General features: G+C 42.0%; 1 protein-coding gene across 1 annotated transcript in view; it reads left to right on the top strand.

The window, feature by feature from the left end:
• Positions 1-22,564, top strand: part of GREB1 (growth regulating estrogen receptor binding 1) — a 116,996-nt gene that overhangs the window by 32,675 nt on the left and 61,757 nt on the right. Inside the window, exons 4-7 of the mRNA XM_038744455.1 lie at positions 2,583-2,759; positions 11,922-12,104; positions 17,376-17,519; positions 20,502-20,630. Coding sequence (XP_038600383.1) covers positions 2,583-2,759; positions 11,922-12,104; positions 17,376-17,519; positions 20,502-20,630 — 633 coding nt within the window. The remainder of the gene's footprint in view (positions 1-2,582; positions 2,760-11,921; positions 12,105-17,375; positions 17,520-20,501; positions 20,631-22,564) is intronic.

The following is a 22,564-nucleotide window of genomic DNA, read 5'->3' as shown; positions in this document are numbered from 1 at the left end:
TATCAATGTGGCAGGTATTTAAATATGAACCTATGGGCTCACAGTTTTTGTAAATAGTGAAATATATTGGAAACATGTGGTTGACATCATCATCATCATCATCAGTCGTATTTATTGAGTGCTTACTATGTGCAGAGCACTGTACTAAGTGCTTGGGAAGTACAAATTGGCAACATATAGAGACAGTCCCTACCTAACAGTGGGCTCACAGTCTAAAAGGGGGAGACAGAGAACAAAACCAAACATACTAACAAAATAAAATAAATAGAATAGATATGTACAAATAAAATAAATAAATAGAGTAATAAATAGGTACAAACATATATACATATATACAGGTGCTGTGGGGAAGGGAAGGAGGTAAGATGGGGGGGATGGAGAGGGGGACGAGGGGGAGAGGAAGGAAGGGGCTCAGTCTGGGAAGGCCTCCTGGAGGAGGTGAGCTCTCAGCAGGGCCTTGAAGGGAGGAAGAGAGCTAGCTTGGCAGATGGGCAGAGGGAGGGCATTCCAGGCCCGGGGGATGACGTGGGCTGGGGGTCGTTGGCGGGACAGGCGAGAGCATGGTACGGTGAGGAGATTAGCGGCGGAGGAGTGGAGGGTGCGGGCTGGGCTGTAGAAGGAGAGAAGGGAGGTGAGGTAGGAGGGGGCGAGGTGATGGACAGCCTTGAAGCCCAGGGTGAGGAGTTTCTGCCTGATGCACAGATTGATTGGTAGCCACTGGAGATTTTTGAGGAGGGGAGTAATATGCCCAGAGCGTTTCTGGACAAAGATAATCTGGGCAGCAGCATGAAGTATGGATTGAGTGCTGCCTTCTGTAAGATTCTAATGCCTTTGTGGATAGGAGAAGCAGCATGGTGTAGTGAATAGAACATGGACCTCAGGGTCAGAAGGTCATGAGTTCTAATGCCTGCTCTGCCACTTGTCTGCTGTGTGACAAGTCATTTCACTTCTCTGGGCCTCAGTTACCTCATCTGTAAACTGTAGATTGAGACTTTGAGCCCCACGTGGGACAGGGACTGTGTCCAATTCGATTTGCTTGTATCGACCTCAGTGCTTAGTACAGTGCCTGGCACATAGTAAGCACTTAACAAATACCATTATTTTGCCTTCAGGACATCTCCACCTGGATGTCCACCTGCCACCTGAAATTCAACATGTCCAAGACTGAGCTCCTTATCCTCCGTCCCAAACCCTGTCCTCTCCTTGACTTTCCCGTCACTGTGGACAGCACTACCATCCTTCCCGTCTCACAAGCCCGCAAACTTGGTGTCATCCTTGACTCCTCTCTCTCATTCCCCCCACACATCCAATCTGTCACTAAAACCTGCAGGTCTCAACTCCACAACATTGCCAAGATCCACCCTTTTCTCTCCATCCAGACTGCTACCACGTTAGTACAATTAGTCATCCTATTCCAACTGAACTATTACATCTGCCTCCTTTCTGATCTCCCACCTCTTGTCTCTCCCCACTTCAGTCTATACTTCACTCTGCTGCCCCGATTATTTTTGTCCAGAAATGCTCTGGGCATGTTACTCCCCTCCTCAAAAATCTCCAGTGGCTACCCATCAACATACGCATCAGGCAAAATCTCCTCACTCTTGGCTTCAAGGCAGTCCATCACCTCGCCCCCTCCTACCTCACCTCCCTTCTCTTCTTCTACAGCCCAGCCTGCACCCTCTGCTCCTCTGCTGCTAACCTCCTCACTGTGCCTCGTTCTCGCCTGTCCCACCGTCGACCCCCAGCCCACGTCCTACCTCTGGCCTGGAATGCCCTTCCTCCACACATCTGTCAAACTAGCTCTCTTCCTCCCTTCCAAGCCCTACTGAGAGCTCACCTCCTCCAGGAGGCCATCCCAGACTGAGCCCCCCCTTATCCTCTGTTCCTCTTCCCCTCTCCATCACTCCTACTACCTCCCTCTGCCCTACCCCCTTCCCACCCCCCACAGCCTTGTGTATGTTTGTACATATTTATTACTCTATTTTATTAATGATGTGTATATATATCTATAATTCTATTTATTTTGATGGCATTGACACCTATCTACTTGTTTTGCTGTTTGTCTCCCCCTTTTATACGGTCTCCCGCCGCTCTACCCTCTTCCCCTCCCCACAGCACTTGTGTGTATTTGTACTTAATTATTACTCTGTTTTATTAATGATGTGTATATAGCTGAAACTCTATTTATTCTGATGGCATTGACACCTGTCTACTTGCTTTGCTTTGTTGTCTGTCTACAGTAAGGGAATGGGAGGGAGAGGAGGAGCCCGCAAAGGAGACTGAGATTGAATGGCTTAAAAACCTTTTAAAATATACACACTGGTTTACTATTTTCTTAGATTAAAAAAGAAGTTCATTGTCATGGCTAATCTCATTTCAACAATGAATCTCTAGTTATTAAGAAATGCAATACCTTAAAAAGGGCAATAGCTAAGCATGGTGTGCTTATACATCTTCTAAATACAATTGGAATATGCTCAACACACTCAAAACTGACCCCTTTGGCTTCCTTTCTTGCTTTATGTATATATTTTGCAAAAGGTCACTTAGAAATATGTGTTAGTCATGTTCATTTTTCCTAGGCTTTTGTCAAGCTGGAAAAGACTTACGACTGGTATCGATTTCCAATGAGCAAATTGAAGTTCCCTCAGGCTTTCTTCTGGTTGGGGCCAAGTCACCAAATCTGCCAGATCATCTTCTAGTCTGTGCAGTAGATAAAAGGTTCTTGCCAGATGATAATGGGCGGAATGCGCTACTAGGTAAGTACAATGTTTTAAATTCTATAAACACAACTCGTTTGAGGTCAAAAAAGTTGTCTTTTAATTTCATTTAGATTGTTAGAATTAAGCAAGTCTAGCTACTTTGAACAGAAATTTGAGCGTGCAGCATTCTCTTACATTTTAGTTAAGCTTTGATTTACTCGAAGGAAACACAGAAAAGACTTTTGATCATATATAATGATAATAATGATAAAATTTGTTAAGTGCTTACTAGGTGCCAAGCACTGTTCTAAGCGCTGGGTTAGTTACAGGGTAATCAGGTTGTCCCACTTGGGGCTCACAGTCTTAATCCCCATTTTACAGATGAGGTAACTGAGGCTCAGAGAAGTTAAATGGCTTGCCTAAGGTCACACAGCAGAGAAGTGGTGGTGAATCGATTAGAACCCACATCCTCTGACTCTCAAGCCTGTGCTCTTGCCACTAAGCCATAATGCTTCTCTACTTTATACTTTATATACTTTATTACCTCTCTGCAAAAGGTCATGGCAAAAGTCACGATTGGACTAGCCAATACCTTAACCTCAACCAACACTGTCTGTCTTCATGGGACGATACCTGATGTTGTTCCCTGCTTTTAGTGTTAAAGAGTTTTTAAGCCTCAAAGAGACAACCACGATTCACTCCCCTTTGTGTTTGAGAATGGCCATTGACTGAACCACTATATCCACAAATTTATTATGTGTTGAGCTTCTAGCAAAAAACAGCTTTGTTACTCCTGTTTCTTGAGTACAGTTGTACCTTTGTGGCTGTGCAAAATAAAGAGATTGGTATTATCTTTAATTTCAATCCATCAATCACATTTATTGAGCACTTACTATGTGCAGATCGCCTGGTAGAGTAAACTTTAACAGAGTTGGTAGGCAGATTTGGTCCATGCCCAAGACTGTAAACTCATTGTGGGCAGGGAATGTCTGCTTATTGTACTTTCCCAAGTGCTTAGTGCAGTGCTTTGTGGCTCAGTGGAAAGAGCCCGGGCTTTGGAGTCAGAGGTCATGGGTTCAAATCCCAGCTCTGCCACTTGTCAGCTGTGTGACTTGGGGCAAGTCACTTCACTTCTCTGGGCCTCAGTTTACCTCATTTGTAAAATGGGGATTAAGACTGTGAGCCCTCCGTGGGACAACCTGATCACCTTGTAACCTCTCCAGCGTTTAGAACAGTGCTTTGCACATAGTAAGCGCTTAGTAAATGCCATCATTATACAGTGCTTTACACACAGTAAGGGCTCAATCATAAATAGAATTGAATGAATGAGTTTAGCTCAGGCCTGGGAGTCAGAAGGTCATGGATTCTAATCCCAGCTCTTCCACATGTCTGCTGTGTGACCTTGGGTAAGTCATTTCCCCACAGCACTTGTATATATTTGTACATATTTATTACTCTATTTATTTTACTTGTACATATTTACTATTCTATTTTATTAATGATGTGCATATAGCTATAATTCTATTTATTCTGACGGTTTTGACACCTGTCTACTTGTTTTGTTTTGTTGTCTGTCTCCCCCTTCTAGACTGTGATCCCAATGTTGTGTAAGGACCATCTCTATATGTTGCTGACTTGTACTTCCTAAGCGCTTAGTACAGTGCTCTGTACACAGCGCTCAATAAATACAATTGCATGCATGAATGAATGAATTTCACTTCTCTGGATTGCAGTTACCTCATCTGTAAAATGTGGATTAAGAGTGTGAGCCCTATGTGGGACAGGGATTGTGTCCAACCTGACTAGTATCCATCCCAGTGCTTAAAACAGTGCTTGGCACATAGTGCTTAAAAAGTACCATCATTATTATTATTACTTTTTTCATTCATTGTTATATTTATTGAGAGCTTACTGCATGTAGAGCACTGTACTAAGTGCTTGGGAAAGTACAATACATCAATAAAGAGAGACAATCCCTGACCACAGTGAGCTCCAGAGGGGGAGACAGACTTAATATAAATCAATAAATTAAGGATACAGTAATGGATAGGAAACCCATCATTGCAAATTGTAACAACCATGTTTTGAAACAAACAAAATTGAGTGTTTGAGATTTTTCGGACAAAAACTTCCAAAGTTAGTGTAGTCTGAAGTAGCAACTCCTCTGCAAAACGAAACACGTTTCTCCTGTTCTTGCATTTTCTTGTCGTTCCTGTTGCTTCTCAACATCACCTGCTGATCCTTCATTGCAGAATAACATGGCTTCTTTAGCCAGCTGACCCACTTGGCAACATCCCAGCAAATTCACTTTTATGATTGCTGGGAATGGAAGGTGGACCCATTGATTCAATCTCACACTGAATAGGACATCAAGCCACTTCAGATAATGGTGTGAATGTGTTTTGTAGGACTACTTGTACAGTAACTTCTTTCAGTATGTCATCTAGTTGCTTTAGATTGGTCAGAATACAATTGACTAGTGACTGTAAAAGAATCGAGGGGTGGTAAATCAACCCGAGTGTTGTCTGTAATAGAGGAATCTAGCATTTCATTCAATGTTAACAACTCAAAGCTCAAAGCAGTGTCATTGTGTCATTGTTAACAGTTTGCCAAACAAGCCCAGAAATGAGAAAGAGAGACAGTTAGGAGTGAAAAATGCTTTTTTCTTTTTTAAAAAAATGCTGCTTTATGTTCTCTGCTTGTACATTGACTATTTTAGAACTGCTGCAATTAGCTATTGTGGCTAATTGGGAAAGACTAAATGAGTAAAGTTTATTGCTCTCTAATGGCCCACACACTAAAGTTGAAATACATTCCTGTTAGACAAGCAGTGCATTTGAAGATTTTAATATTTATCAAGAAGTTAGAATGTCTAAGGTTTTATATCAGTGATGGAACAAACAGTACTCAAGTGTTTTTGCATGAATAAAGTCAGAGAGGCCAGACCAGGTGTTTTGTCATTATTTAACCACTGAGACGCCCCTCTGTATCACTGCATGGTCATTGCTTCTCTCTACTGTATTTCTGAGAGTTGGTGAGTGTCTTTGAGGATATTTTTTTCAAAGGGGAAACCTTTTTTTTCAGGTTGAGAATAACGTCTTTCCACTTTCCTGAATAAAAAAGTTTGTTCAGAAGAAAAAATGCACTCATCCCCGAGTTTTCAATAATTTCTCCAGTAGTTTTTTAGTTTCTTCCCTGGAAATATTTAGGGTCAGTTTTTGATATGATATTGTAGTTGGGGGGCAGAGGGGCATTGAGCCACTTTAGTAATGAGTAAAAGTTCTTAGTTGGTAGTAGATTTCTGACAACTCTAGAATTCCACCACTGGCCTTTCATATTACTAAGCTTGATTGGCAGATCCTAATTCATACATTGTATCTGGCCCCAAACGGGCTCACAACCCAAAATAAAAGGAAGAGAGGGAGAGAAGGGAGGGAGAACAGATAGGGAAAGAAATAATGAGGTAAATTCAGCTAAATAATGATAATAATGGTGGTATTTATTAAGCACTTACTATGTGCCAGACATTGTACGTTGTACTTGGGAATTGGGAGAACTGGTCTCAATAGGCAATTCCCAATTTCCAAGTTTCACTGTGAAATCGTTTGGCGGTACATCACTCTTTCAGGCTGTCTCAATGGAGCATTGAAAGGTATCCTAGATATTTGAAATGTTGAAGGATCTCCTGAAGTTCCGAAGCAGCTTCCTATCTCTAGCAGGTCTAACCTCCGCTCATATGTCATTTATACCTATGAGAAATTGGTTCTCAGGAAAATAGTTTATTCCCAAACTGAATGTTTTCCCTTTTTCCTAGAAAGGGCTCAGATGAGATGGTTAAAAGTGTTTGAAATATTGTAATAATTGCCCAAAGTCAGTTTACAAGTAAACAACTGGCTTTAGTGGTTTCTTTTACTACTTGTTTCTAATCTGTTCAGTATTGCTCTTTGAAAATGAAGGGTTATTTTGGCAGAAAATTTTTATTGCATAAGATTATTTGTTGGCCTCTTCCTTTTCCCCCCAATATTTACAGTGCTACTGAGACTTGTGGTTTTCCTGCTGTGGTTTCTGCCATCAATTTTTGTCAACAAAGTATCTGAATTGGTTTATCTTCCCCATTGTTTTTCACCATTCCTGGTAGATTAGTGAATTCTCTTACTGTATAATTTAGCTGAAAATAGAGGATTCTCACAACCCCACTTTCTTTCTTGCTTTTTTTGTGTTTTCCCAACCCATGTAAGTTCAAAAAATGGAATTAAAAAATCAAATAGTATTTAATCATTCCTACTACAAACCAATTTCTCTTTTCAAATGACTGCTAGCACTTGACCTTGTAATTTCCTTTTTTGTTCTTCTTGAAGCTTTATGACCCTCAGGAGAAATCCGAATACCTGTGTTATTTTTTCCTTGGCTATTGATGCTATTTTTTATCATCCACTTTATGGTTGTCACATATACTGTCTTCTATTAAATCTGGCTACTAGGTTCCTTGGTTGAGTAGCTTCTCATATAGATTAAACTAGGGAAATGTATTTTAGTGGTACAGTGAATAAAGGTCTGACAGAAAGCTCTGTAACCTACTTGAAAATCATATTTTATAGCAGTTTAATTTGTAATAATGGTGCTTTGGTGGACACTGTACTGAAATGGTTACCTTTGTCGCATCTTGAAATAAGAATGCTAAAATAAGGCTATGCTGAGTTAAAATAAAACACAGTACTTATTTGGAATCAGTAAGCTCCTTGTGGGCAGGAAACATGTCTACCAACTCTGTTATATTACACTTTTCTAAATACATAATACAATGTTCTACACACTGTAAGGGCTCAGCAAATACGATTGTTTGATTTTATGCCGAAGAATCAAGAACAGATTACCTTTGTCGCATCTTGAAATAAGAATGCTAAAATAAGGCTATGCTGAGTTAAAATAAAACACAGTGCTTATTTGGAATCAGTAAGCTCCTTGTGGGCAGGGAACATGTCTACCAACTCTGTTATATTATACTTTTCTAAGTACATAATACAATGTTCTATACACTGCAAGTGCTCAGCAAATACGATTGTTTGATTTTATGCCAAAGAATCAAGAACAGATTACCACAGGAATGAACTGCCCTGAACACCTGCCAGGTTAAATCTTGCTATTTCTATCCTATGGGCATTTCAGAAATTTCAAATTTTACTCTAAGATCCTGAAGCACTTTGAGTTTATTGGGTGGGTAGGTTGGGGGGTGAGATGTCAGTGGGAAGAAGTTGAGAGCCCTAAATTACAGATGAAAAAGCCCCCGGAGTCACTGTAGGAGTTCCCAGACCCCAGTCAGACTGCACTGGATCCTAAAGTTCTCCAGCATTTCAGTTCTTCTCATGCAGGTTGGGAAGCTTTTTCTTCTCAGGGTTCCCCAACTCCTGCACCCATCACTCTGTCACACCTTATAACTGAAGCTCAGGCAACTCCCTGAAGGATTGGGAGTCACTGGGGATTGGGCTACCCTTGATTGGTGGGGGGAATCTTGAAAATAAGTGGTCTCACACTGGAGAGGTGGCCAAACTCATCCCAGCCGACAGCGTAGGTATTTCATGGAAATTGAGCTGAGGGTGCCATAGTCACAGCCACATATGCTCAAAAGGAAGAAAACTCTGGGCCCACGTTGTCTTGTGACTGGATACAGTCTTGGCCTGAAAGGTTGGGATGGATAGGTTCTCCTCATATTGGAGTGGCCCCAGAAATGTGGCCTGCTGAGAGATCCTCAGGCCTAGAGGATGCCCAGTATCAGGCTGGGTGGATTGCAGATTGGTCTGGGGCCTTCAGAGTCATTTTGGGGTGGCTCCTTGGACGTCCAAAACCAGATCCCAGGGCTGTAAGACAAAGTCACGCCTGAAGTCTACCCCATTTCCCAAGGGTCTTTCAAGAGAAGAAGTGTGGCTTAGTGGCCGGAGCACAGACCTGGGAGTCAGAAGGACCTGGGTTCTGATTCCAGTTCTGCCACATGTCAGACCTTGGGCAAGTCACTTCATTTTGCTGTGTGTCAATCTGTAAAATGGGTATTGAGTGAGCCACATTTAGGACAGGGACTGTGTCCAACCTGATCAACTTGTATTACCCTAGTGCTTAGACCAGGGCTTGACACATAGTACTTAGTAAGCACCATTATTATAATTATGCTAAAGGTGACCAGAGACTGAGTTGACAAGTTCAGACCTGGCCGAGCCTTCTGCTTGATGAGTTAATGCTTTGTCAGACAACCTACTTCATGCTGTCCCTTGCTCATTTTAAGACATTTTCCTTATTACCCCCCAGTAAGTAATTTTCCCAAGTCATTAGCGCAACAAGTTTCCAAGTTTCTCAGTGGTTGGTCTTGCTTCACCTTTTTTTTTTTTTTTTGGCTACTCATTTTATCAAACCAGGGCTCCCCAAATAGAAATGTCTTGAAGGACTTCAGGGTTGGGGAGAGGATGGAGGTGGGGGCATCAGAGGTCCAAGTCAGTGAGGAAACATGAAGTAACTGCAAGCTTCTAATCATCTTTCTACTCCCCTTTCAAACTGGGGAGGAGGATATGAAGGATTGCTTTGATATCCTGGAGGGGGCCTTTGATATGGAGCGTGAAGTAGGATGAGAAAGTTTTAGTACCACTGCACTTGAGTGAGCTACTCACTCTGTTGGAGATCCAATACACTCATAATTCCCCCTTATTCCCTTCACCCAACCAAAAAAAATCTCCTGGAAACTGCACAATAAGGGGCAAGATAGGAAAGACAGAGTTTATTAAATTGCTTTAAGTACATTGCTTAATTTTTCATCAAACCCACTTATTAAATTCACAGATCCACTCTTTCTTGGAGTATCTGTCCTAATTTTGTGGCTTGGCTACAGTGCCAATAGTAGTTCCAGTATTTATTGAGTGCCTATTAGGTGCACTGTAATAATAATAATATTAATTAATAATTATGTATTTAAGCACTTACTACATCCAGGTACTGTACTGAGCACTGGGGTGGATATGATAGAGAAGGAACATGGCTTAGTGGCAAGAGCCCAGGCTTGGGAGTCAGAGTTCGTGGGTTCTAATCCCGGCTCTGCTGCTTATCAGCTGTGTGACTTTGGGCAAGTCACTTAACTTCTCTGTGCCTCAGTTACCTCATCTGTAAAATGGGGATGAAGACTGTGAGCCAAATGTGGGACAATCTGATTACCTTGTATCTCCTCCAGCACTTAGAACAGTGCTTGGCACATAGAGCTTAAGAAATATAATTATAATAATTATTATTATTACAAGCAAATTGAGTTGGACAAAGTTCCTGTCCCACACAGGACTCCCAGTCTTATTCCCCATTATACAGATGGGCTGTAACTGAGGCACAGAGAATTGAAGTGATTTGCCCAAGGCCACGCAGCAATCAATCAATCAATCAATCGTAGTTATTGAGCACTTACTGTGTGCAGAGCACTGTAGTAAGCACTTGGGAAGTACAAGTTGGCAACATATAGAGATGGTCCCTACTCAACAGTGGACTCACAGTCTAGAAGGGGGAGACAGAGAACAAAACCAAACATACTAACAAAATAAAATAAATAGAATAGATATGTACAAGTAAAATAAATAAAGTAATAAATATGTACAAACATATATACATATATACAGGTGCTGTGGGGAAGGGAAGGAGGTAAGGCAGGGGGGATGGAGGGGGGAAGGAGGGGGAGAGGAAGGATGGGGCTCAGTCTGGGAAGGCCTCCTGGAGGAGGTGAGATCTCAGTAGGGCCTTGAAGGGAGGAAGAGAGCTAGCTTGGCGGATGTGGGGAGGGAGGACATCCCAGGCCAGGGGGATGACATGGGCCGGGGGTCGACTGTGGGACAGGTGAGAACGAGTCACGGTGAGGAGATTAGTGGCAGAGGAGCGGAGGGTGCGGGCTGGGCTGTAGAAGGAGAGAAGGGAGGTGAGGTAGGAGGGGGCGAGGTGATGGACAGCTTTGAAGCCGAGGGTGAGGAGTTTCTGCCTGATGCGTAGGTTGACTGGTAGCCACTGGAGATTTTTGAGGAGGAGAGTAACATGCCCAGAGTGTTTCTGGACAAAGACAACCCGGGCAGCGGTGTGAAATATGGATTGAAGTGGGGAGAGACAAGAGGATGGGAGATCGGAGAGGAGGCTGATACAGTAGTCCAGACGGGATAGGATGAGAGGTTGAATGAGCAGGGTAGCGGTTTGGATGAAGAGGAAAGGGCGGATCTTGGCAATGTTGCGGAGCTGAGACCGGCAGGTTTTGGTGACGACTTGGATGTGAGGGGTGAACGAGAGAGTGGAGTCGAGGATGACACCAAGATTGTGGGCTTGTGAGATGGGAAGGATGGTAGCAGATCCATGACCTTCTGACTTTCAGGCCTGTGCTCTATCCACTATGCCATGCTTCTTCCCCTTAATTACTGTAATAGGTTCCTGGGAAAATGAAACACTACACTAGAACCAGGAAGACAGTGTGAAAATATTTGGAAGTACAGTAGTGAGAATAAATTATTGACTGTACAAATGGTTATATGTCTGTACACAAGTCTGAAGAAGAAGCTACATATGCAAGTGCTAGAGGTTGGCTGTTGAGCCTGTGACTCGGGGTAAGTCATGTTGGATGAGATGGGATTTTAGAAGGTCTTTGAGCATAGGGAGAACTGTGGTCTGTTTGGATTTTCAGAGAAAGGGACTTCTAGGCCAGGAGAGGTCGTTCGTTGTCGTCAGGGTACATGTCTATCAACTCTGTTATATAATACTCTCCCAAGCACTTAGTACAGTATACAGTAAGAGCTAAATAAATACAATTGAAAAGATCTGAGCGGCAGGAGATTTGAAAGTAAAGATATACTTTGAATGTTAGTTTGGGAGGACTGAAGAGAGTAAGTTGAGTAGTAGCAGGTAAAGAGAAGTAATATGTAAGATGGGAAGATGTGGTAGAGCTCACTGAAATCAACCGAGGTTACTCTACCCTTGATGTGGAAGGAAATGGAAAACTAATGGAAGGCCAGAGGGTTGGCAGATAAGAGTGTTGGGTTTACATTGTATTCACTGCCAGTATTCCCAAGAGGAATGTTCAGCTGCAGTGGACAAAAGAGTTTATGATACTGAGTTGTTTTGTGTGGCTTGTAGATGACAATTAATTTGAAACTGCCCAATATTAATGAATGTGAAATGGCACACTGGTCCTTATCTCTCGTATTGGTATATTTATTTTTCTAGGTTTTTCTGGCAACTGCATTGGCTGTGGAAAGAAAGGATTTTGTTACTTCACTGAGTTTTCCAATCACATAAATCTAAAGTTGACCACCCAGCCCAAGAAACAGAAACATTTAAAGTATTATCTGGTTAGGAATGCACATGGAGTTCTCATGAAAGGCCCCTTAATCTGCTGGAGAGGATCAGGTAAGGCTGAGATGTTGTCTGGTCAGTGTTCAGATGGACTCTTACCTACTTTCAAGGCTGCAAGGTCACTGCCAAGTTATCTCTGTCAAAATAAATCACATTGCATCAATTAGCTTTAGGGTGTGAGGTTTTGTAGAATGCTTAGTTTGCAGGGGTTAAGACCCCTCAAAACATCTTTGTATGTTAAGGAACTGTGAGCCCGTTGTTGGGTAGGGATTGTCTCTATTTGTTGCCAAATTGTACTTTCCAAGTGCTTAGTACAGTGCTCTGCACACAGTAAATGCTCAATAATAATAATAATAGCATTTGTCAAACACTTACTATGTGCCAAGCACTGTTCTAAGCACTGGGGGAGTTACAAGGTAATCAGGTTGTCCCACATGGGGCTCACAGTCTTAATCCCCATTTTACAGATGAGGTGACTGAGGCACAAAGAAGTTAAGTGACTTGCTCAAAGTCACACAGCTGACATGACCTCTACCAATTAGAGATAGACCTATGACTCCCAAGCCCAGGCTCTTTCCACTGGGCCACGATGTGATTGAATGAATGAATACATTTATAATTAAAACGTGTTTCATGTTCGGTAATTAAGGTTTTGGAACTGTCCCCGTTTTAATAGCCCTGGGGTTTGGAAGAAAATAATTAAAAATTAAAAGTTGTGACAAATCAATATCAATCAGTAATTTTTATTGAGTGTTTACTTTATTCAGAGAACTCTACTAGGCACTGGGGAGAATACAATACAACAGAGTTGGTAGATATGGTACCTGCCCACAATGAGTTTAAAGTCTAGAGGTCTTAGAGTCTAGCGGCTGTAATCAGTAGTGAAGGTTATCTCAGTAGCACCATCCCCTTTACCCTTTTTTTCCCCTTTCACCCCGATCCCTCTGGGCAGTAAAATGGTTGGATATTCAAGCTAATATTCCTGCAGCTACACAGCATATCAGTTCTCTCTTCCCACAGAGATCTCTGATCCATATACCGCTACTTCACTGACCGCTAGCCGACAGGTCCCAACTGATCATACATATATATATGTATATATGGTTGCACATATTTATTACTCTATTTATTTATTTATTTATTTTACTTGTACATTTCTATCCTATTTATTTTATTTTGTTGGTATGTTTGGTTTTGTTCTCTGTCTCCCCCTTTTAGACTGTGAGCCCACTGTTGGGTAGGGACTATCTCTATGTGTTGCCAATTTGTACTTCCCAAGCGCTTAGTACAGTGCTCTGCACATAGTAAGCGCTCAATAAATACAATTGATTGATTGATTGATTGATTGATCTCACCCTCTCCCCTCCTCTCCCTTGGTGTGCAAATCCACACCCTCAAAATTGCTCTCTCACCTCCCACACCCCCCTGACCTTTCCTCAATCTCAATCCACCAAACCTAGCCCCGAATCACCCTTGGAGCATACTTGCCCCACATGAGGAACATCCATGCTCAGAACTATTACTTCTCTCTGACTCTCCTGTCCATTTCCTCACCTGTTATTCCAGACCTTTCACTCCCTTTTGAAGTCCCCCTCCACCCTGCCCCAGTGCCCAAGTACTTCTTTAAAAAAAAATTAAACTGGGAGGCACAAGCTCTAAAAAATGTTCCCTTTACTTCGTCAAATCCCTTCCTACCGATCATCCACTATCTCATTCTTTCCCAGTCATCTTTGGCCTGTTTCCCAAATCTACTACCTCTGACCCCATCTCCCAGATGTGATTCCCAAATCTGCATCTCGAACCTTGACCTCTCTCCTACCCTGCAATCTCACATTTCCTCCTGCCTTCACAACACATCTACTTGGACGTCCTCCCTGCTGACACCTCAAATTGAAAATGTCCAAAAATGACCTAGTCTTCCCACCCAAAACCTATCCTCCCACTCTTAAACCCTTCACTGTAGACAATACTACTATCTTCCCTAGCTCAGCATGGGCCTGGGATTCAGAAGGTCATGGGTTCTAATCCCAGCTCCACCATTTGTCTGCTGCGCATGGCCTTGGGCAAGTCACTTCAATTATTTGTGCCTCAATTACCTCATCTGTAAAATGGGGATTGAGACTGTGAGGCCCACATGGGAAAGGGACTGTGTCCACCTTGATTTGCTTGTATCCAACCTAGTGCATAGTACAGTGACTGGCACATAGTAAGTGCTTAACAAATACCAAAAATTTTTATTATTATTAAGTACAGAACCTTGGTGTTACCCTTGGCTCATCTCTCTCATTCCATTCAAATTTTCAATCTGTCACCAAATCCTGTCCCCTCCCCATACACGAGTCCACCTCTCTCTCCACCTTCCAACCATTATTAAGGTCACATCTTCTATGTACTTCCTAAACGCTTAGTACAGTGCTCTGCACACAGTAAGCGCTCAATAAATACGATTGATTGATCTTCTCCAAGAGGTCTTCCCCGATTAAGCCCTCTTTTTCCCTGCTCACTCTCCCTTCTGTGTTGTCTATGCACTTGTATCTATGACCTTTGAGCATTTGATATTCTCTCCACCTCCAATCCCACAGCATTTAGGTATATATCTTCAAGTTACATATTATAAATTGCTTATTGATTCATATTAATGTCTGTCTCCCCTCTAGACTATAAGCTCATTATGGGCAGGGAATATGTCTGCTAATTCTGATATATTCTCCCATGCGCTTGGTACAGTGCTCTGCACACAGTAAGCACTCAATACGTGTGATTAATTGACTGATTGACCTCTCACCTTTTGTTTCATTTCATTAAGTAGTGTATGTTGATAATAACAATATTAATAATGATGATATTTGTTAAGCATTTACTGTGTGCCAAGGACTGTTCTAAGTGCTGGGGTAGACACAAGGACATCAGGTTGTCCCACATGGGGCTCACAGTCTTAATCCCCATTTTACAGATGAGGTAACAGGCACAGAGAAGTTAAATGACTTGCCCAAAGTCACACAGCTGACAAATGGCGGATCTGGGATTAGAACCCATGACCTCTGACTCCCAGGGCTGTGCTCTATCCACTAAGCCCCACTGCTTCTCTGTTAAGAATTTACTCTGTGCAAAGCACTATACTAAACATGCGTTGAGTACACTGATGAGAATTAGACAGTACCTGTCCCTTAAGAGGCTTTCAACCTATTAATAATGTTATAGGGAGGGACCAACCTGATTATAGTGTATCTATCCCAGTGCCTAGTATAGTACCTGATACATAGTAAGCACTTAACAACTCCCACAAAAAGCTACTACATCATTCATTCATTCAATCGTATTTTTCGAGCGCTTACTGTGTGCAGAGCACTGTACTAAGCACTTGGAAAGTACATCAGCTCACTTTATCTTATTATCAATTGTATTTATTGAGTGCTTATTGTCTGTAGAGCATTATACTAAAGATGTGGGAGAGTACAATGCAATTTAATTGGTAGACATGTTCCCTATACATAAGGAGCTTACAGTTTAGGTGGGGAGACAAACATTAAAATGAATTACAGATATGTGTATAAGTGCAGTGGGGTTGAGGGGCGAGTTTCAAATGCTTAAAGGGTACAGATCAAAGTACGCAGGTGGCACAGAAGCTAGAGGGAGTAGGGGAAATGAGGGCTTAGTTGGGGAAGGCCTCTTGGAGAATCACTGCATGTGATTTTAATAAGTCTTTGAAGGTAGGGGGAGTAGTGGTTTTCATATAGCTTGGTGGGGGGGCATTACATAACAATCCACATTCTCCTCCTACTTACTACCCCCTAGCCTGCCTCTCCATTCCTGCCAAGCTCACTTTCTCACTATGCCTCATTTCTGGCTTTCCTCCCTCCAACCCCAAGCTGCATCCTTCCTCTTGCCTGAAAATTCCCACCTTGAAATCAGCCAGATCCTCAGCTTTCCTCATTTTTGAAGCTCCTCTGAAATTCCTGCATGAAGCTTTTCTTGATTATCTTTTCTTCTCCAAGGCTTACCACCACCCAAGTATCATTTCAGCACATCTACACTCACAACCCCCTCTGAGCTTTTGCACATTTTGATTTACAAACTCAGCTGCTTAAGGACCTCTTCCTCCTAGCTGCAAAAAAATACCCTCTGCCTCCATTAGCTTGTAAGCATCTTGGGAGCAGGAGGCTATGTCTTCTGAATTTATCTTCTCCCAAGTGCTTACTACAGTGCTTTGTCCACAGTAAACACTCAGTAAATACTATTAATCTATGATTGGTTGATATCGACTTGATGCCTAGCACTGCTTCCTCTTCCTTCCTTCATTTGCTCCTCTTTAAACTGATTTAAAGAGTTCCTCTCCCTCCTCTCCCCCTCCTTCCTCTCCCCCTCAACTCCCTCTCCATCCCCCCGTCTTACCTCCTTCCCTTCCCCACAGCACCTGTATATATGTATATATGTTTGTACGTATTTATTACTATATTTATTTATTTATTTTACTTGTACATAGCTATTCTATTTATTTTATTTTGTTAATATGTTTGGTTTTGTTCTCTGTCTCCCCCTTCTAGACTGTGAGCCCACTGTTGGGTAGGGACTGTCTCTATATGTTGCCAACTTGTACTTCCCAAGCGCTTAGTACAGTGCTCTGCACTCAATAAATACGATTGATTGATTGATTTAGGGGAATTCAGAAAATAGGACCGTCAGCCTTATGCCTAGGGATAGAAGAAAAGATTCCTAAGATATGGTTGCTTTATTAGTTGAATAATAATTCAACTAATACATTAAATAGGGGGGAAAACAAAAACAAATTGTTTCTGACCTTCTCTTTCTTAGAAACAAGGTCCAAAATAAAATGAAAGAAACCCTTCATTATAAGATCTGCATGTGGGAGATATTCTCTGTTTCGTAATTTCCTTGGCCTTTTTAAGGGCAGAAATTGCAGTTAGAGACTGCGGGCTGCTTTTCTCTATGCACCATTTTATTTCCCAACCCATCAGCTTTCCAGCCCTCTCCTAAACCTCTAAAGGAGGCTAGGAAATTGAAATTGGCAGCCTGTTCTACGGGGTGATGTGAAGGTCTCTGTCCTGACTGTAGACTGTAAGCTTGTTATGGGCAGAGAATGTGTCTACTAATTCCGTTGTATTCTTCCAATTACTTAGTCCAGTGCTTTGCACACAATAAGCACTCAATAAATATTATTTATTGATTGATTCTGCCACTTAAAGCTATTCAATAACATATTTGGGCTCTTTTAAAGTAGGCCACTATTTTAACTGCAGCCCATTGGACCTATGCAGTCTAAGCAAACCTAATGGTTCTGTAAGCATTAGAGTCTTCTTTCCCTAGAGTTCCGAAATCGACAGTCCTCCTCCGGCCCCTGTTCCAGCTCGCTGTTCCAAGCTCCAGAGAGTTCAGGGTCTATGGCTGCCATCGCAAGTGAGCCTATTCAAGGACCTCATCCACATGTTCTCCTTGGCGCTCAACACTCAGGTAACCAAGAGAAGAACATTTGTGGATGCTAAATCCATGATGTTGTCCAAATTGTATATGCTGGGAGCTTTGTTTTTTTTTTTTTCCTGAAAAGGGATCTGGTTCTGTTGACTTCCACATCTGAGAGCAGTTTTGAGACCGCAGTGGATGGGGAAGGGAAGCTTCCTCACGGTCGGTTGGTCAGACGACAGATGATCTCTCAGCTTTCCCCAGTGATTTATGGACCATGTTCTAGGGGAGTGGGAGAAGCTTGGGACCCCCCTCTTACCAAGATCTGTGTGGGTCAGAGGTTGGGGGAAATATTGCAGCTCCCCACAGCGACTCCAGTCCCATTGGCCTTCCTTGATACCTTCCACTCTCTCACCTCTTTTCAGTCACTTTCAAACCTAGTGCAGAAGTCAGACCCTTCCCTTTATTTTATCATACTGCCCCCAGATGCTAAAGCGAGGACCCGTCTGCAAAGACAGTATATTGGGAAACCCCAGGGTCTGGAACTGGGGTGGAAAGATGAAATACCCATTCTCTTTCCCTGATGATGATAATAATAACAACAATAATAATAACAACAACTGTGGTATTTGTTAAGCACTTACTACATGGCAAGTCCTGTTTTAAGTGCTAGGGTAGATACAATACAGTCATATCATGGAGAAGCAGCATGGCTCAGTGGAAAGAGCCCGGGCTTTGGTGTCAGAGGTCATGGGTTCAAATCCTAGTTCTGCCAATTAGCTGTGTGACTTCGGGCAAGTCACTTAACTTCTCTGTGCCTCAGTTACCTCATCTGTAAAATGGGGGATTAAGACTGTGAGCCCCCCGTGGGACAACTTGATCACCTTGTAACCTCCCCAGCGCTTAGAACAGTGCTTTGCACATAGTATATATGTATATATATACATACATATATATATGTATATATATACATGTATATATGTTTGTACATTTTTATTACTCTATTTTATTTATTTTACTTGTACATATCTATTCTATTTATTTTTTTCTATTTTATTTTGTTAGTATGTTTGGTTTTGTTCTCTGTCTCCCCCTTTTAGACTGTGAGCCCACTGTTGGGTAGGGACTGTCTCTATATGTTGCCAACTTGTACTTCCCAAGCGCTTAGTACAGTGCTCTGCACACAGTAAGCGCTCAATAAATACGATTGATTGATTGATTGATTGATAATAAGTGCTTAATAAATGCCATTATTCTTATATCGAAGAGGCTATGCCCCACATTGGGTCTCACTGTCTAAGAGGAAGGGAGAGCAGGTATTTATTTAGTCCCCATCTCACAGATGACAAAAAACGGAGGCATAGAGAAGTTTAGTGACTTGCCCAAAGTCACACAGCTGGCAAGCAGTAGAGCCAGAATGAGAACTCAAGTCTCCTGACTCCCAGTCCTCTGCTTTTTCCACTAGGCCATGCTGCTTCTCAATGATGACTGTGGTATTTGTAAAACACTTACTATGTACCACGCACTGTACCAAGCGCTGGGGTGGATACTAGCAAGTCAGGGTGGATATGGTCAGTCCCTGTCTGACATAGGGCTCACAATCCCAGTCCCCATTTTACAACTGAGGTAACTGAGGCCCAGTGAAGTGTCTTGCCCAAGGGGACACAGAAGACAAAGTAAAAAAATTACATTAGATTTGTAAGCCCATTGAGTACAAAATGGAAAAAAGATGAAAACACAAAGATCAAGCCCAAGGTCATAATGATGGCAGGGTCAAGGCAGTATTTAAACAACAAACAACTTATCTCCCTGTTCTTCTACCTCTTATTCTCACTAGCTTTTCCTGAGCCTCTTGTGGTACAGGGACCTGATTATCTTGCATCTACCTTAGTACCTAGTACAGTGCATGACACATAGTAAGCACTTAACAAATGCAACAGTAATTATTATTATTAACCTAAATATTTGTTCTTTTTGCCTGCTACTTAATGAGCCCTAAGTATGATTTTTCAGTGTCCTCATAAATGTGAGTAACAAAATTTTGTTTTTGTGGAATCCTACAGAAATAAATCAGATACTAAACATATTCCCTATCGTATGATGGAGCATTAGTTAAAAATAGAAGCTCTTTTGACCTGATTCTTGCGGCATGGGATTTTACCTTATGAATCCACAATTCACTGGGCAGGAAGGAATCCAAGTAAAGACATACATGTTTTGATATTTGCTTATTTCAAAATTTCAGCCTAAAATTTGCCAATTTTTCAGAATTTCATAATTCTTTTTTACTTATGTTGGATATTTTTAAGTTGTTTCATCTGCGAAGTGACCCAGTTGGTAGAAAAAGGATGAGAAAGAAGGTAGCCTGCATTTTCTAAAGATCTTAGAATTATTACTAAGCCTAGTACATTTCTTGCCTTCATTTACAGCAACACCAATCATCAAATAATCTGTTAGTGTAATAGAATTCCATTTTCAGAAAGATGATGTCCAGTCTTCGTGTTTTCATCTTTTCCCATTTTGTGCTCAGTGCTGACAAATAGGCCTCACCACTAAAGAAGCAGTTTAAATTTGTGGTTGTTAGGTTCATTCATACCGAGAAGTTTATCTGTGCTTGGTTTTGTGTAGAAGAATGATTGACAAGTCCAATCATGAAAAATGTTTAGTGGAATAGTCTGAGTAGACAGTAACCACCAAACAGGATTTAATAAGAAAAACCTTAATAATAGTAAGAATAATAATAATAATAAATAATAATTATGGTATTTGTTATGCACTTACTATGTGCCAAGCACTGTTTTAAGCCCTGGGTAGATACAAGGTAATCAGGTTGTCCCACTTGGGGCTCGCCGTGTTTATCCCCATTTAACAGATTAGGTAACTGAGGCACAGAGAACTTAAATGGCTTTCCCAAGGTCACACAGCAGACAAGTGGCAGAGCCGGGATTAGAACCCACATCCTCTGACTCCCAAGCCCGTGCTCTTTCTTAGAACGTATTCTCCGCTCTTTCCTTTTTTGTCTTTGTCTTTCAGGGTCTACATCTGATCATCTCCAGCCAACAGCAACAGTGAGTCCTGCTGTTTTTAATGGGACAGATCTCTCTAAACATCAACAGTTTGTGAAAACCCATTTGTCTGTCCCAGCGAAACTGTCCGTACTAGGTAGGTTTATGTGGTCTACTCTTTGTTAGTTATTTTCTGATTTCAAACCAAGATATGGCAGATAAACCCACCTGAAAAGGGGGTTTAAATTTCAACTCCTTTGCTTCTGGATCAGAAGTACCTAAGAATTGGTAGTGGTTGTAAGTAATTATAATACTCTCATCCTTAGTATTAACATGTTTGGGTTGAAAATTAAATGGTCCTAGCCCCCCAAAAGAAAATTGAGCCTTTCTAATCAGTTTACTTGAGGGGGATATATTTAATTTAAGTGACATATTCTTATGGTGTCTGTGGATTCCAGCCCAGTAGCACTAGAAGGAAGCATTTCCAGAGCAATGTAATGTTTTTGAATCCCATCATTTATTTTAATGTCTGTCTCATCCTGTATACTCTAATATCCTTATGGGAAGGGATCATGTCTAGCTACACTGTTGTACTGTACTTTCACGAGCTCTTAATACAGTGCTCTGGACCCAGTGAATGCTCAGTAAATACCACTGATTGACTGATTGGTAAGTCTTAGAATTTGGAAACAAGACAGAACAGCATGAGGATGTCTAGTTCATATGTTCACACCCAACCTGACCGAGAGGATATCTGAGTTCTAATACTACCAAAAGCTGCAATCTTTACCCTACCCTCCCTGCTGCTAAAGGAATGCCCACATCAACTCGGGATGCTCCCAGGGCAACCCTGAGAACCTCCCAGGTGGCATTCTGGGAACTGCTCAATATGTCTCTCATATTAATAATAATAATAAAATTAATAATATTACAAAGTGTTTACTATATAATAATAATAATAATGGCATTTGTTAAGTGCTTACTATGTGCAAAGCACTGTTCTAAGCACTAGGAGGGATACAAGGTGATCAGGTTGTCCCACGTGGGGCTCACAGTCTTCATCCCCATTTTACAGATGAGGGAACTGAGGCTCAGAGAAGTGAAGTAACTTGCCCAAGATCACACAGCAGACATGTGGCGGAGCCGGGATTCAAACCCATGATCTCTGACTCCAAAGCCCAGGCTCTTTCCATTGAGCCACGCTGCTTACTATATGCAAAGGCACTGTTCTAAGTGCTGGCATAGATACAAGATAATAAGGTTGGACATAGTCCCTGTCCCACATAGGTCTCGCAGTCTTACAGATGAGGAAACTGAGGCACAAAGAAGTGAAGTGACTCACCCAAGGTCACACAGCAGACAAGCGGCAGAGCTGGGATTAAAACCCAGGTCCTTCTGACTCTCTGGCCCATGCTCTATCCACTAGGTCATGCTGCTTCTTTGTCTCTCACCTGTCTGAGAGATCAAGAGCAGTCCGGAGAGATCATTGTCACATCTTTTGAACTCCTCCTAGTCTCTCTTCTCTGTTGGCCAGGATGAAGAAAGGACACGAGTGAGACAGCTGGAAGGCCACAGCTTCTAGCACCCTCCAGGATGATCCCATCCTGAAGTCCTATGCAGGAGATGGGATCGGGAGGTAGAGGGGAAATTTGAGCGTTTTTGAACTACCTCGTTCTTACAAAATGTCCCTTGGAACTTCAAGACCAGAAGAGTTCTAGGCAGTGCCTCTGCTGAGAGAATTGCTTTGGATCACTTGTTGATTGGATTCAAGTTTAGACGTCTTATAGCCTGCTAAATGATTATATCTATAATAATGATTGTGGTATTTGTTAAGCTTTTACTATGTGCCAAACCCTGTTATAGTCGCTGGAGTAGAGCCAAGATAGAGAAGCAGCATGACTTAGTGGAAAGAGCAGGGGAGTCAGAGATTGTGGGTTCTTATCCAGGCTCTGCCACTTGTCAGCTCTGTGACTTTGGGCAAGTCACTTCATTCAATTGCATTAACTGAGCACTTACTGTGTGCAGAGCACTGTACTAAGTGCTTGAAAAATATAATTCGGCAACAGGTTGACACAATCCCTACCCAACAAT

Source organism: Tachyglossus aculeatus, chromosome 1, assembly GCF_015852505.1.
Source record: "Tachyglossus aculeatus isolate mTacAcu1 chromosome 1, mTacAcu1.pri, whole genome shotgun sequence".
NCBI classification, from domain to species: domain Eukaryota; kingdom Metazoa; phylum Chordata; class Mammalia; order Monotremata; family Tachyglossidae; genus Tachyglossus; species Tachyglossus aculeatus.
Note: the sequence above shows the minus strand (reverse complement) of the source record. Positions and strands in the feature narration are given on the sequence as shown.